The sequence below is a fragment of the Scatophagus argus genome, chromosome 6 (assembly GCF_020382885.2).
Source record: "Scatophagus argus isolate fScaArg1 chromosome 6, fScaArg1.pri, whole genome shotgun sequence".
NCBI lineage: Eukaryota > Metazoa > Chordata > Actinopteri > Scatophagidae > Scatophagus > Scatophagus argus.
Window position 1 is genome coordinate 7,857,496 of NC_058498.1, and position 15,574 is coordinate 7,873,069.

A 15,574-nucleotide genomic window follows, 5' to 3' on the forward strand; every position below is an offset into this window, starting at 1 on the left:
ATTTGGTCACTCGTGGTACACTACATAGACAAAAGTACCGGGACACCTGACCATTACACCAACAGGGACTTTAATGACACCACATTCTAAATACATAGACAGCTTTGAAGCTATAACAGCTTCCACTCTTCTGGGTGGGCTTTCCACGAGATTTTGGAGTGTTTGTGTTGCCATTCATACAGCAGAGAATTTGTGAGGTCAGACACCGATGTTGGACCAACAGGCCTGGCTCACAATCTCTGTTCCAGTTCATCCCAAAGGTGTTGGATGGGGTTGAGGTCAGGACTCTGTGTGGGCCAGTCACGTTCTGCCACACCAAACTCATCCAACCATATCTTTATGGACTTTGCTTTGTGCACTGGGACACAGTCATGCTGGAATAGAAAAGGGCCTTCAACAAACTGTTGTCACAAAATTGGAAGCATAGCATTGTCCAAAATGTCTTGGTATGCTGAAGCATTAAGGCCTCTCATTCCCCTCTTTGTACATATTCCTCTCCCCTCTCGTTGTCTCTCTCTCTCTGTTATCTTTCTTGATCTGTCTCCATCTGTCTCGCTCTTCCCTCCTTGGTCTTTGCGTTTCCCACTCTTTCTCCCCTTATTTCCATTTCCTTTTCTGTCTTCTTTCTCCGCCTTCAGTCAGTCCGTTTAAAAGCCACCAGGGGATAAATCTAATGGGTACACACAATACAGAAGAATACACACACTACTAAATCTACACACACACAAACAGACAGACAGTATGTTGGATTCAGACTAATGGTGGACAGCATTGATGAAATCCCACTGCCTGTGCTAATGCTTTTTTAATCTCTCCATATTTATTAGTCATTTGCAAAATGAGGGAGCCTGTGCTGATTTGCAACATTCCTGTTTATGTGCTGCACAGGTGAAAGGGGGATGTCTCGGTTTGTACTGACATTTGTGCTTTTGTGCATTCATCAGAGTTCATTTGTGCATGTATGCTGGCTATAGTGCATTCCCTCATGAATATGTGTGTGTAGTTTTGTTTTGCAGAGGTCTTACAGCCTTACAGGCTCTATAGCCTTGCATTCTCACTTCTGTTCAGCTGCTTACTGATTTGCATGTACTGGTTTTGGCAATCAGGAAGAAACCCACAGTCCTTCCTGTTACCGGTGGTGTAAATCATCACACCCCAAATTACCATCCACTTTATTCAGCAACTAAAAAAATCAACATGAAAACTAAGCAGAATAGCCTTATCTTCTCTTCGGATATGATGCTGCCTCTCCTACCACGATCTTATCGCAGCTGCAGACCCTTTGTTTTTCTCTTGCCCCTGTCTGGAAATGGAACAAACACATCAGCGTTGTGGATCTCCTAGACTGTCTCTTCCATTGATGCACCTGTGGCAGTGGTGGAGACGCATTGAAGCCGAAGATCCTTTTTATGACGGTGACAGTGGCTATGAAGCTGAGCTCACTGGTTCTAGCTGTGCTGCACTCAATGCCAACGTCCAGCTCTCGTGGTGCCTGATGATGTTGCACTCCCTGTCCAAGCTATAGCATAAAGAGTAAAGGTCGTGATTTTTCCCATTAAGACTAAAGAGCCTGTAAGCAAAACAGTTGATATAATCTGGTCACTTTGCTGCTTGTTAATTGACTGGTTTCTAAGCTAGGGTTAGGGTTTCACAGCTCTTACTGGGAGGAATCAGTGGATATGTCCTGCTTAACCAAACTAGTACATGCAAATTTTCTGTGCAGGAATGAGACCTATTGGAGGGACCTAGTATGGTTAAAGAAGTGGGATTATAGGGTACAGAATAGGTTTTGTTCTCTTTGATTTGTGTTGTAAGAATGCGGCGTACAGCAGGGATGTTGAACTGGGGCACTGTAACAGTGAACTGATGCTGCTGATGAGGCTGCAGTTTCTTCTGAACACCTCAGCCTCCCTGCAGAGATCAAAGAGCTGCCAGCTTCAGCATACTCGCACATCCACAAAGCCGTCCGAACAAGCAGCACATAACTCTTATTCCAGCCAAGCAGTTAGCACGGAAAGGTATGCACTGATCAGCTCAGGTCTGCAGTGAATTTAGAGGAGAGTCCACGATAAGTGACTAAAACAAACTTGTATTGTCAATTTGAGTTGCCCTGCTGAACATAATGCAAACAGGATGCCGAAGTGCCGCAGTCTGCTCTGACTATGCTGCAGAATGTTGTAGTGGTAGCGATCATTTATTGGCCTTATGAGGAGAAATGTATACTGTTGGCTACTTATCAGTTTAATGTTATAGACTGTAAGTAGAGTCAATAATACAAAGCCAAATTGCTTACATCGACTTAACAAGCCAGTCAGAGCTGTTAATTGTCAGTTAGGTCAGAGCTTTAGAATTTTAAATCGTCTTTGTTTGACCTTTGCAATTTAAGCCTTTCTTTCTTTCTTTCTCGCTCAGGTGTGCACAGACTACAAATTTTGAACTTCTTTTAAAAATACAAAATTTTATTATTATTCTTATCAGCTGTCAAAGATCAGTATCGTGCACCTTACGTAATTCCATCCTTTTAAAGTTCTTAGCAGGACTCCTGAACAAATTTTGATATTGCAGATAAAACCTTCGTTTTTTTAATTCCACAGCAGGAAGAGAGCATTGCCTGCATGAAATATGTAAGGAATCACTGTCAGAGAAAAGGCTGGTCTTGTAAGCTAGCACACTGAGACCACAGGGCTTAAAAACGTCTTTGCATGTTTGCTCTCTGCATTGAAAATGAGAGGAGATGAGGCAAATATTTTGGAGGACACATGGAGGTGGAAGGAAAGGATGGAAGGAAAAGAAGTGGGAAACAGAACAGAAGATGAAAGGGAGAAGTATGTGGAGAAAGCAGTGGAAGAGATGATACGGAAGATGAAGCAGAAAAGAGGGGAGAATATGGAAGTAAAAGCAGATAAGTGAGAAGAGAAATAAAAGAGATGAAAGAGAAGAGGAAATATGCAGGGGAAAATTGAAGACAAGAGGAAGAAAGGATTCAAGACGAGAAGGAAGGGGATTAAACAGAGCAGCGGACGTCCTCTCCTCATTTTTTGTGGTGTTTTTTGAGTAATGAGGCTGTTAATTAGCAGAGGCATGCATGGTTTATTAAATCAAAGTGTTTACAACTTTCACTGTCAACCAGATTCTTAATGGTCGTTGCTGATGTTGCCATGGTAATTACACTGTCATAAATGTGTTTGTGATTGATGGGCTAACTCATAAAAAGTAATACATTAATCACCAGGCTATAATTATTTTAAAAGCAATGTTTTACTCACTGAGTAATTAAGCTGTTCTTTGTGTGGCCATCCTGTAAGCTCTATTCTATTGTAAAACACAAAGAAACTTGTAGTTGGAAAACATGCACTAACTGTAAGAAACATTTCACTTTTTTATAATTGGTCTTCGTGAAGATGAAAGCAAATTTGTAAGGAGGAGAAATGTGGTGTTTCAGATTTCAGTCTAGTACAGTATTTGTTTAATACAAGCGGCAAATGACGGTTTCTTTCTTTCTTTCTTTCTTGATTAATCGATTAATCATGTAGTCTGTTAAATGTCAGGAAAACGTGAAAATGTGAATCACAATTTGCTAAAGCACAATAAGTCAGTCACTTGATTTGTCCAATTAAGAATTCAGAAAACGAAGTTATTGAGTTTAAAATTAAAGTATTAAGTATTAGTGTGAAAATTACAGTTTGTCAATTGATCAAATTGTTGCCCATTATTATTATTATTATTATTACTACTACTATTATTGATTCAGTGACTTATTTTGTTTTATTCCTAAATGAAAGTTGACCCACACTACCAGCTTCTGTCTTGTGTTCAGTCTTTTCAGTTTAAATGTGATTTAACAAATTTGAAATCTTTTATGTCCCATTTTGGAAATTAGTTCTGCTGTCAGGTTGTCAAGACAACCGTGAGAAAAATCATCTCATGCATTCCTGAAGAGCTTCCTCTTTTTTTTTTTTTTTCTTTTTTTTTTTTTTTTGTGCCTCAGAAAGAGCACAATGTAAAAACTGTTAGTTCAATTTCCACCACGTAATACTCAGAACGACACACCGCCTCCACACTACAAATCTCATTAAAGCATTACACACAGTTGTGCCAGCAGCTTCTATCAAACCTGTGTGTGTGTGTGTGTGTGCGCATGTAAAGCATATATTTAAACCATAAGTATTTACCCTCATACAAAATAAACATATTGTAAAATACTGGCAGCAAGGAATTATATTTAGCTAATTGTTGAATGTAATATCAAACTGCAGTACAGTTGGAATAAATTAAACATAATGTGTGCGTAATTGTGTTTGAGAGATTATGTAGGCTACATACATTACGAGCTGTCACTTTTTTGTTCTTTGTTTTTTCATATTTTTCAAATTGTGACATGAAGTGGGTGAATGTAACTCAGGCGTTAACAGTCAATATTCTGTCATAGGATTTTAGTCATGGTTGTGTTTCTTTTATTTTAACAGATTTTTCTCCCCTTAGCTCAAACTACAAGCACAAAATCAATCAAGTTGATGAACAAAATTAGTCTGTGAAAGAACGACAACTAAAACAATAGAAGTTGCACAAATTATCATCTAATTTTACAAAAATATTGTATGTAACGCATATTATGTAATAAAAATTGTTGCATGGGACACTCTGGCGGAAAGTCTAATGAAAGAATAAAATGCCCCAAATAATTTATTTTAAAAATCACATCTATACATTAAAATACAGAAATGTAGAAAAATAACATAAATTAAATTAATTACAAAAACAAGTGCTCCAACCAGTGATTATTTTCATTACCCATTAACGTCTTGCCAGTCTGTTTCAGGCCATTCAGTGTGTGCTGCTGGGCCTTTATCTTTTATAGCGGAATAATCTTCCCACACAAATACATGGGGGCAATAAGGGAGCTCCTGACCAAGACGTTTCACTATATGAGCATGATAACTTGCAATGGTTTCCACAAACATGCAGCAGACTGTCTCTCCTCTCTGTGAGAGTTTGATTCCTCTTTCTTGTCTCTCTGCTGTCAGGAAGCAAGGAGAAGAAAGAAGTAAGAAAGATGAAATATGTTACACACACACCCATTTTTTTCCTGATACACACAAACACACATCAAGGCCAGTCAGACTCAGGGTTGGTTTATCTGCAGCTTACAGTGAGTTGCTGGAGAATGCTGTGCTGCCAGTCTTCTCTCTGGTCGTGTTTGCAGTATTTGTGTGATAGTGTGCCTGTGTGAAAAAGAATGTGAGGAGAAAAAGACACAGTCTGTGTATGTACTGTATGTGTGTTTGTGAGTGAGACACGCATAGGAAAACAAACAGGCGTGTTTGGTATGTGTGTGTACACTGCAGTGGCTGTAGATTAGACAGTACAGACGAAGACACTGAGGCCTGGGGAGTGCTGTAGCAGCAAGAATGAGACAAACACAGTGACATAGCAATGCGTTGCTGCTTTCTAGCATAGCTGCACTCTTTGCTGAGCACAATACGCTGCCTTTTTTCTACTGTATATAAATATTTACATAGAAAAGGTATGTAAGCATGATCGGTGAAAGTGTTGAATGAAAAAGTTGTACTGGCTGAGTTGAAGAATTTGTTGCTGTTCTTGTCATATCATGAATCTATTCTAAAACAAGAAAAGAATGGGGGAATGCATAAATCAGGATAAGCCGCGTCTGAACCTGAATAGTAAGTTCAACACTCAACACACTAAATTTGGCCTTGTCTTTGTCATGTCTTTAAACGTGTAATCCACATGTGTTGCAGGACTCGGCTCAGGAAGGTGTCATCACTCGGGACATCCACCGCACCTTCCCTGCCCACGACTACTTTAAAGATTCTGACGGAGATGGACAGGATTCACTATACAAGATCTGCAAGGTGAGACATGACAGTGGGCTCTGGGTTCAGGTGAATTGGACTTCATACAGTCAGCAGTGGATTATCCAATCCTGCCTGTTAGCTCACAGTCTCAGTGGCATCATTATCATTAACAGAAGGTAAATCTCAATACACTCGCTTTCATGCTGTGTTTGAATGTAAACTTAAAAACCTTTAAAACCTTCCTGCTGAGCATCAAGTTCTGCAAGATGAGAGGCTAATTCTGAAATGTGTGCTAAGCCTTGAAAATGATGTGCCTATTCCTATAAAGCTAGTCATTTTCTTCTCATTGCATTCTGGCAAGGCTCAGTAGGAATTTGCTTGGCATTTCAAGTTGGCTCTACAATATATGATTGGCAATGCCTGCCTTTACTGAGACATCAACGCGAACCCTTCCTACATATGACATACCGGACATACCCACCACTCAGTGGACAGTCATTAATCTTCTCTTCCAATTTTCTAAGTGAATATACTTGGCTGTTCTGTAGATGGCTGATTTTTCTCAGAAACTATTACAAAGTTTTAGATGAAAAATAGGCCATTCGTTCGAAGAATGCTTCTTTTTTTCAACTGTGTGGTTTAAGTTGAGCAGTAAAAAACGTTATTTTAATGGCTCTCGATAATTCAGTGTTTAGTCCTGATTCCTGCTGTCAGGCTGATCAATAGTAGATATCCTCATGACTAGAATTCAGTAGCAAAGCTTCTGAGATGTAGCCTGTGTTTGCAAGGGAACTGAAAGAAGAAAGTATATCCAAAATGACGTCCAATTTCGTACAGTTTTTTACTGAAAACAAGTATTTTATGTTGCACTGCTTGTTATTATTTTTAGGCTGTCTGGCAAAAAAAAAAAAAACAAGACTAAGAGCACAATATCGATGTAGTATAAAATATAGCACATGCCTGATTTACATTTCAAATTTAAGACCATGAATGAGATAGGGCAGTGAGTCCACTAGTTTTTGTTAACATAAGATGAAATGCCGCACAGTTCAAGTCCTCTGTACCGTCTTCAAGGTGGAACAATGTAAAGATGTCATTTGATTGATACACAACACTTAACTAACGGTGATGCATCGGGGTTCATTGGTTAATAGTGGATAATTTGAGCTGTAGACATGATATATTAAAAACCTAAAGACTTCCATACGTACTTGCACATACACTATTGAACAACCTTTTGTAGGTCAGCCTCAAACCTGGTTCTATAAAAAAAAAATACATTACACCTGTGCCTCCTCTTCATGAAAATGAATGAGGAAAGTAAGTGCTGTAAGGAGAGGGTCCCAGCGGGCTCATATCCTGAGGTAATTATCTGTGGAGACAGAAGGTACATTTTATTCAGGCAAAAGCCAAGGTCAGCACAACTGTAACGTATTAAAGCCAGTCTTAATCTCTGTCACTGTCCTCCTCTTAGCTTGACTGCTGCTATGAACTCAACCAAGGCGGATTCTTATGCACAGACGTCTTTGTATTGCCCTGAAACATATTCAGCAGCTCTGTCGCAAACGGAAAACTAAGTGTGAAAACATCATGTAAGTTTTTATTGGAGTAACCACATGGATTCTTTGATGAACAGTTTGCCAGGCGATTAAGCTACATAGAAATTCTAGAGTTCTTAAAAAATGCCTCTTCAGAATAGATTTATTAAAAGTCACTATTAAAAACACTTTGCAACATAACAAGACAATAGCTCAATGATCAGTACTGAACATAACTGGTAAACAGGTCTTAAACCGATGAATTGTATTCAGCAACAGCAGACAGTCATCAACCAGTCAGGAAGCTACACATTAATCAAAAATCCTTGCCAGCGAGACAAGCCAAGTGTTAACCACAGAGACAAATAATAAACACAATGTAAGATGGCTACAATTCTAGTTGTCTTGATTATGAAACCCAACTCAACACGCAAAAATTGAAATTTGCTGAAAATACTGATTTGAATCACCCCTGCTGCTGGACAGAGCTGGTTTACCCAAAGGTGTAATGAGGGTGAACGGGGTACATCTAATGGAAGCCCCTGTCCATGAGGTCTTCAACTCCCACCTGGATTCAAGGACACTCTGACGAACAACTCAGGAAGGGAAAGGTGGCTGTGTGGGGAGAACTGCTGACTCACACTGGGGTTATTATTGAGTGGTTGAAAGAATGCTTTCAGTAGCTCCTAAAACTGATTGACGCGTCCTCTGTGGAGGAAGTCCAAAGACTCAGGGGAAGCCTCACCCATATCCCTGGCACAGGTAGCTGAGGAATGGCTTAGGATCCACCGGTGGTGAGAAAATGTTGCTGGGAAGGAAACTGCCTGGAATGTCCTGCTTAGTCTGCTGCCATTGTGACCCGACACTGAATAAGCGCAAGAAGATGGAAAGATAGACAGATGGACGGACAAACGGACTGACTGGTGGACAGATGTATGGAGTAATTAGCTACAAAAAACTTCTATTCAGTGAAGAAAAATCTGTGAGCACGAAGCAAAAACTGATCAAAGGAGCGTATACATAAAGCACAAATATGGACATCACATAACAGTTTTGTTTATTATTTTGTTTAAGTCATAGGTACTTTTTAGAATGATGAAGTACAACTTTTGCTCCTTTTGTATTTTCCTGGCACTGCAGAAGTAGAGTATGGCTGGTCAGCGCTCTGGGAGAACCTGTCAGGAAGGGTTAGCATCCAGTCTGGACCCAACTAGGTCAGCGGCGAGCCAGCCTTCATTTGTATGCAAATCCATGTAGATTTGCAGCTGATAAGGTTGGTTGGATCTTGAGGCATGAGTGGGTTACAGGCACAGATGATCCAGGACAAAGTTTATATTCATCTTCATATCCTACCCAGTAATAAGCCTGGAGTCTTTTATTTTCTAACCTTTATTCTGCGGGGAAGGTCACCTGAGCTCCATGCTCTTTTTCAGTGATAACCTGTATCATTCTCTACATGTTGCACTCAGTCACACTTCCAGCTTACCTGTATGACCTCAGACATCCACCGGTGGTTACTCAGAAGTCCTGCTGGAGCAGTTGGGATTTAACTACCTCACTCAAGACACTCTGACAGTGTGTTTTTCGGGGAGAGGAGAGCATTACTCTCCCAGTTGGTGCAGGGATTCGAAACCTGTGACACTCCGATAAATGGATAAGAGCATAACTTTTATGTTTCCATGTAAACATAACTCGGGGGGTAGTAATACTTCATCAATCAGGCTAATGTTGCATGTCCTAGTGATCACTAAATGTTTCCATGCACACATTATTCAGGATACTAACTCATATCCTGGTGACCAATATCCTGATCAGATTTGTTTATACTTAAATCTGTGTAAACACAAGGCCAGCAGGATTTGTTAGAATGAAATTATGCTCCTCTTGAACCTAACACTGACCTGTGATCTATATAAGCGAGAAACTGGTTCTGCTGTACACCGAGCAAGTAATGTGTATATATAAATATATTGCCACGGAAGCAGAACTCAAGCTGCAAAGTCTTACGAGTCGAAACTTTAATATTCTTGTAGGTCCCATGATCTAATAAAAGCATACAGTGCCTAAGGTACCTTTAAAAAGGAAGAATATGAACTTCTACATTTATGTAATATGTGAATAAATCAGAAAAGCAATACATGAGATTAAAGACTAATATCAAAGTACACACACAATTTACACTACTGTATTTCAGCTAAAGGTCACAGTGACCTTGAAAGGATGGCTTGACGACCCATTAACGAGCCACACTGTGGATATTGGGGGATGGGCGTGTCATTCACACCTGGACAAATGAGACTCTAACAGGTCACATTATGGCTGTGTGCAACAACGACCCATTCTACCTCCTTGCAGTCACATGATGGCTGGGCGGGTCTACCATTCCACTATAATACCTGGGACTCCCGATCATTTAATAAGAACTAAAGAAGCCATTTGGATGAGTGTTGAAACGTCTTCATTGCCCCAACTTAAGCTCTTCTATGAAAGATGACCCGGATGATTGAGAATCTACACAGACATCAAAGTGGCCTACTATATTTTTCTTCTCTAAAACCTGAAGTTGAACTTGATTCATGATGTCCAGGCTTCCCAGTAACATAGCAACGACAATACGACTTTAGCTTTTCTTTACCACTGGCGCAATATCGGACTTCAGACAGTTTCCGTGTCATTTTAAACATTTTTAAACATCCTCCTGACACAAGTGATCATTGTTAGTTGCATTGGGAGTTTCTGTATCAACCTATGGCCTTTATATATGTCAGGGTGCCCCAGCTGAAGGAACCAAGACAGTTACATAGCTCTTTGTGGTAGTAATACCTGACAGAATGTTCTAGGATTTGCATTGCTGTGTTTGCTCTCCATGAGAAACCCACACATACATACAGGATAACTTGTTTGTACTGTCTCAAATGCTTTCTTTAAAGTTATACACATATAGAAGAATAAAAATCTGTGCTCATTGATTATGAGAAACTAGGCATATAGATAATAATAATCCTACCCTCTAAGCCTATTATCTGCTCAGGCTAACAAATTTAGATTTCACCCACCAGGACCTCCCCCATCCATCTGTCAGCATGCACTTCTCCCAGTCGAGTTGAGGACATGTGAATACCACACTCCATCAAGCATGTCAGCATGTAGATTAAACTCCAGACAGCTCCACAAGACTTCTCCATTACCTCCACATCAAACCCCAAATTGGCTGAACAGATCAGCAGTGGAGCTTGGGATGTCCACACTCATTTTTCAAGCATGGAAAGGGGGAGAGAATCTTTTTAAACCAGATCTGCGGAGGTTTTTCTGCTTCTGAAGTTAATGTGTCCATCAAAGCGTGAACATCCTGCCAAAATATCTGTGAGAGAGATATTGAACTGCTACCAACTGAATTATCTCAAGTGGCTCTGAATAAGGGCCGAATTAAGCACATAATATTGTGAAGGTTAGTGTGTTTCATTAAACTCCACACACTCCACCAGGTGTACAACTGCCCAGAGAGGCAAATAAGAGTTAAAGCTGTATGCTGTAGTCTTTACCTTCTCCTCCATTGAAAAAAACAGTAATAATAATAATAATAATAATAATAATAATAGGGCGAATGGTATCAGACACTTTTCCTCTCCTTGCATTCTTGTTTCCACTGTGAAAAGGCCTCTCTGTTTCCTCATTAGTATGATTGGTGGGGTGTGTCAGCTACCAACCGTTTTGAGAGAGCGTCTCTCCCGAACGGTCATCTGAAGGTTACTCACAAACCTGGTGGATATAAAGACGCGTTGCAGAAGTCGTGGCAATGAAAGTAAACATCCAATAAAGTTTACCAGATTTTGCAGCTGATGGTTTGGTCATTTTCTGTGTGACAAATAATTTGTGATTGACAGTATTACTGATTGTCGTTGCTGCACTTGTCCTTAGAAAGTCTGTTTCTCAAAGGTGGTGTAGAATTTAGCAGTTATGTTCAGCATTAGCTCAGTTTTTAGTGAGTAAAAGCGTCATAGGGAGGGAGATAGCAATAGAGGAGAGCGAGAGAGAGGTTGGCAAAGACAAAGAGAAAACCCAATACAAGGAGACAGTCTCAGGAGAAATCCCTCTGAAAAACTAAAAACGCTACTACTGGCGAGATACTCTCTCTTAGGAAATGTCCTCTGTATATACCGATATTATCAACAAGACACTACACTTTTACGATCAAATAGTGATGAGTTGCTCCTGACTCTGAAAAGAAAGCCGAAATTCCTGAGCGTGTTTGTAATGTTACTGTAACACCCCGTCAAAAGAAACACACTTTTCTGCTCATGTTCTGCTCATGTTACTACACAAGACAACAAGTAACACTCACCCCCCACAATACTGAAGTGCAAGACACTAATTCCCCTCGCTGGTCCAGTGGAGTTGTTAAATGACTAGTGTAACTGTATCACATCAACATATATCAACATATATGTAAGACTTCCACAATTTAAAGCCAGGAATCATTATGTTTATTAGCATTGCAAAAAGCTTGTTTACGTGGTCAGTAGCAAATTTGTGACAGATTTGGACTGAAATGCTGTCTGACATACCTCAAATCAAACACGTGGGGAAAACTGGGTCCTGTGTCATCTGAAAAATAAGTAATTGTTTCTCATACTAAAAATGTACTCTTTTGCAGTACTTGAATTTTGAAGAGGTCTTAATAAAATTTCAATGCCGTAGCTAGAAAATTGCCATGGCATTAAATGTCATGCTATAAGAGTTCATCAGTTATTTTAAAGGCAGCACAAAAAGAAATATGGAGTATTATTCATAACTTGAAACCTTTAGTTTTGCCTTAGCCATACACCACTGTGAAGAACATTAACACTCCCATCGAATCTCAGGATAACAACAGAATTTGTCACTAGCACCTGTGCTATCAGCAACCAGCTTGTTCAAAAACACCCACATTGTACAGTTATGTGATTGCTAACATTTGTGAATCTGACTCATCCCGTGGTTTAAGACCAATTTAACTACACCACATGCCAGCATTACACCAGAGGTCACTAATCTGTCTGTCCCACAAACTGTTACAGGTAATTCATCACCACCGTGAAATGAAATTCTCTCCAAAATGTCAACTTTGAGTAGCTAATAATGAAGCTATGGTTTTATGAGACCTAAAGAGGATGAACAGTCTTCAATTTATACAAGACTGTGATCACATTAAAGTGAAGTAAAGTGAAATTTAAGGGATTTTTTTTAATCATTACAGCATTCATTCATACATTGTGGACAGCCTTGATTCATGTGAGTGACCTCTGATGTCTTCCGTATGAAACAAGCAAACTGAACTGTTTCTCTCTTTTTCCTTCTCTCTCCAGGCCTACTCTGTATATGATGAGGAAATTGGTTATTGCCAGGGTCAGTCGTTCCTTGCTGCTGTTCTCCTGCTGCATGTGAGTTAACTTTTCCTCCATCCGTCCACTGAACCTGCCTTTTCATGGTCAAGGCACTGGAACTGAATATATGTATAGATTTATGAATAGACAGATACAGTACATACAGATGCATACAAATCTGGGTTCAGCAAAGCAAGCCTTAAAATTTAATGTAAATCATCACAACCCAATGGCCTGAAAAATGTATGAGTTAATGCATCTCTGCCACAATGTGAACACTTTTTTTTAGAAAAAAATAGCAACATTAGTAACACCTACAAATTAAACTGCAGTGCCTTCCCCTTGCTTTCAAAATAAAAGCTCTCTGAAACGGCTACAGTGATGCCTTGATGTTACTGCAGACTTTGTTTGAGGACAGCAATCAAACAGATTAAAAACATAAAGCAACACTTAAACAAAGAAAACATGTCAGTATTGTACTGCTGCACTTACACCTCACTTCATGTACAGAAATTAAGTGTGTTAGCTTGTGCTTGGTGTGATGAAGCACAGAAAAGACCATATGAGAGGGAGACAGGGAAAAAAAACGTGTCTGTCTGAAAAGGAAGTTGCTGACAGCTGGAAATAAAACAATTCATGGCAGAATTATGTGGATAAATAGAAGGAGAGAGAGAGAGTCCAACAGTGTGACAGAGCTGTAGCAAAAAATGACATGTAGGAAAGAGGTGAACAAGACATTTGTTCACACATTTATTTTCAAGGTCATTTACAGTCATGCAACTCTCAGAGAATCCCTCCTCTGTGTACCCCACACCCTGCATATTTAGATAGATTTTATTTTCTTAACTTGATTTTGTTCAATCTTCAGTGTCTATTTAAAGTGTATTGCATCTAAAACACACTGAGATTTTATTTGGTGAAAGTGTTAAAAGACATATGGAGTAGAGTGGAGTAGACTCATGGAGGCGGCAGTCCCTAAAGGAGGAGAGAGAGCAGTGAAAGTTTGGTTGAGGTCCAAATGACAAGGGCAGCAGAGGTTAAAGAAGAGGAAGACAGAGGAAGAGTGTGGAAGGGAAGAGAGGAGAGGTCAGGAAAAGGTGGGGTGAGGAGAGATGGTTGGAGAGTCACGGAGGAGAGCTGTGGACAAGTTTAGTGAAGACATGTCGGTAAACGGAGGTGGAGGCAGGAGTGGAAAAGAGAGGAGCAAGCCAGGAGGAAGTTATGGAGGAGAAGGCTGTAAAGGTGAAGAGGATGAGGAGGAGAGATAAAGGGGACAGCAGCAGTAAAAGAAAGTGAGGTTATACAGGACAAGGATGAAGAGGCAGACGGGTTATAGAGGAGGAAGACGAAGAAGGGTGAGCTTATGGAGGAGATGTCAGGAATATTAATAGGGGTTCAGGTTTACCTGCAGGAGCCCATTCAGCCCCAAACACATACTGTCACTCTGATTAAATATCACCTCACCGTCTGTGAGTGTGTTTGTGTGTGTGTGAGTGTGTGCGCATGTGTGTGTGTGTATGAGAGAGAGAGAGAGAGGAGAAATAAAACCCTGCCTACACACACACACACACACACACTGTTTCCATCACTTTTGGGGACATTTCACAGACTTACTGTAATCATAGCCATTACTTGCCTAACCGTGACCTTAATCCCAACCTCATCCTAATCTTAAACAAAGTCTTTACCCTAAAATCTAATGATTAACATTGTGGAGAGTTGCATTTTGTCCACGTTAGGAAGGCACATCCCCACAGTTGTTCCCCCAACATGTGTAATACATTTGTACACGGTATTACACATTCATACACAGTACACACACAGTTCAAAGCTTTTTGTCATGTCTCTTATCTTGATTAATTCGAGCAGTGCACACACCAGAGCACACAGAGACATTGTGGCATTCACATAAAATGTATTTCATGTGTTCATTTCATATTTCCCTTCCTTTCAGTCACACGCTCACCTTCTTCCTCTGTCTTTCAGTCTTTATTTCGAGCCAGTCGAATAATGTCAGAAAATGAAGTCTGTCTAAGTGTGTTTTCAGTCTTCTGCAAGGGGCAGATGGGTGAGGTCTACTAAAATTTCTAAATAAAATTTGTTCCTGGTCTGGTAGCCTCACAGTGCCTCACTGGAGCTGCAATGCAGATCGAGATTAAAAAAAAAAAAATAGAATCTGTTTCTTCTCTCGTAGATTGCGTGACCACCAAATGTGATCTGGTGATCCAATCAAAATGTCCTGGTTTCCTTTGTGGAAACAGATATACATTTTTGACAGTTTTTCAGACCTTTAGTTCATGTAACTGTAGTTTATTGTTATCTTTGTGACTTCAGATGCCTGAGGAACAGGCCTTCTGTGTGCTCGTGAAAATCATGTATGAGTACGGCCTCAGAGCTCTTTACAAAAACAACTTTGAGGATCTTCACTGCAAGTTCTACCAGCTGGAGAGACTGATGCAGGTTAGTATGCAACGTTTCATTATTTTTGAAATGTAGTGGAGTATTTTAGGGTTCAGTGGTTAGCACTTTCGCCTCATAGCAAGAGGGTTCCAGGTTCAAATCCCGGTCTGGGCCCTTCTGTGTGGAGTTTGCATGTTCTCCCTGGTAGGCGCGTGGGTTTTCTCCGGGTTCTCCGGCTTCCTCCCACAATACCAAAAACATGCACATTAGGTTAATTGGCTACTCTAAATTGCCCCTAGGTGTGAGTGTGAGAGTGTGTGGTTGTTTGTCTTTGTGTGTTGGCCCTGCGATTGACTGGCGACCAGTCCTGGGTGTACCCCGCCTCTCGCCCGTAGTCAGCTGGGATAGGCTCCAGCTCCCCCGCGACCCTGACGGATAGGATAGGTTTAAATGCCAT

The 15,574-nt window shown here is 40.3% G+C and overlaps 1 protein-coding gene across 2 annotated transcripts in view; it reads left to right on the top strand.

Moving 5' to 3' along the window:
- Positions 1–15,574, top strand: part of rabgap1l (RAB GTPase activating protein 1-like) — a 99,106-nt gene that overhangs the window by 52,442 nt on the left and 31,090 nt on the right. For both annotated transcript variants that reach the window (XM_046390639.1, XM_046390640.1), the window contains 3 exons: positions 5,760–5,873; positions 12,700–12,774; positions 15,052–15,177. In XM_046390639.1, the coding sequence (XP_046246595.1) occupies positions 5,760–5,873; positions 12,700–12,774; positions 15,052–15,177 (315 nt within the window). The remainder of the gene's footprint in view (positions 1–5,759; positions 5,874–12,699; positions 12,775–15,051; positions 15,178–15,574) is intronic.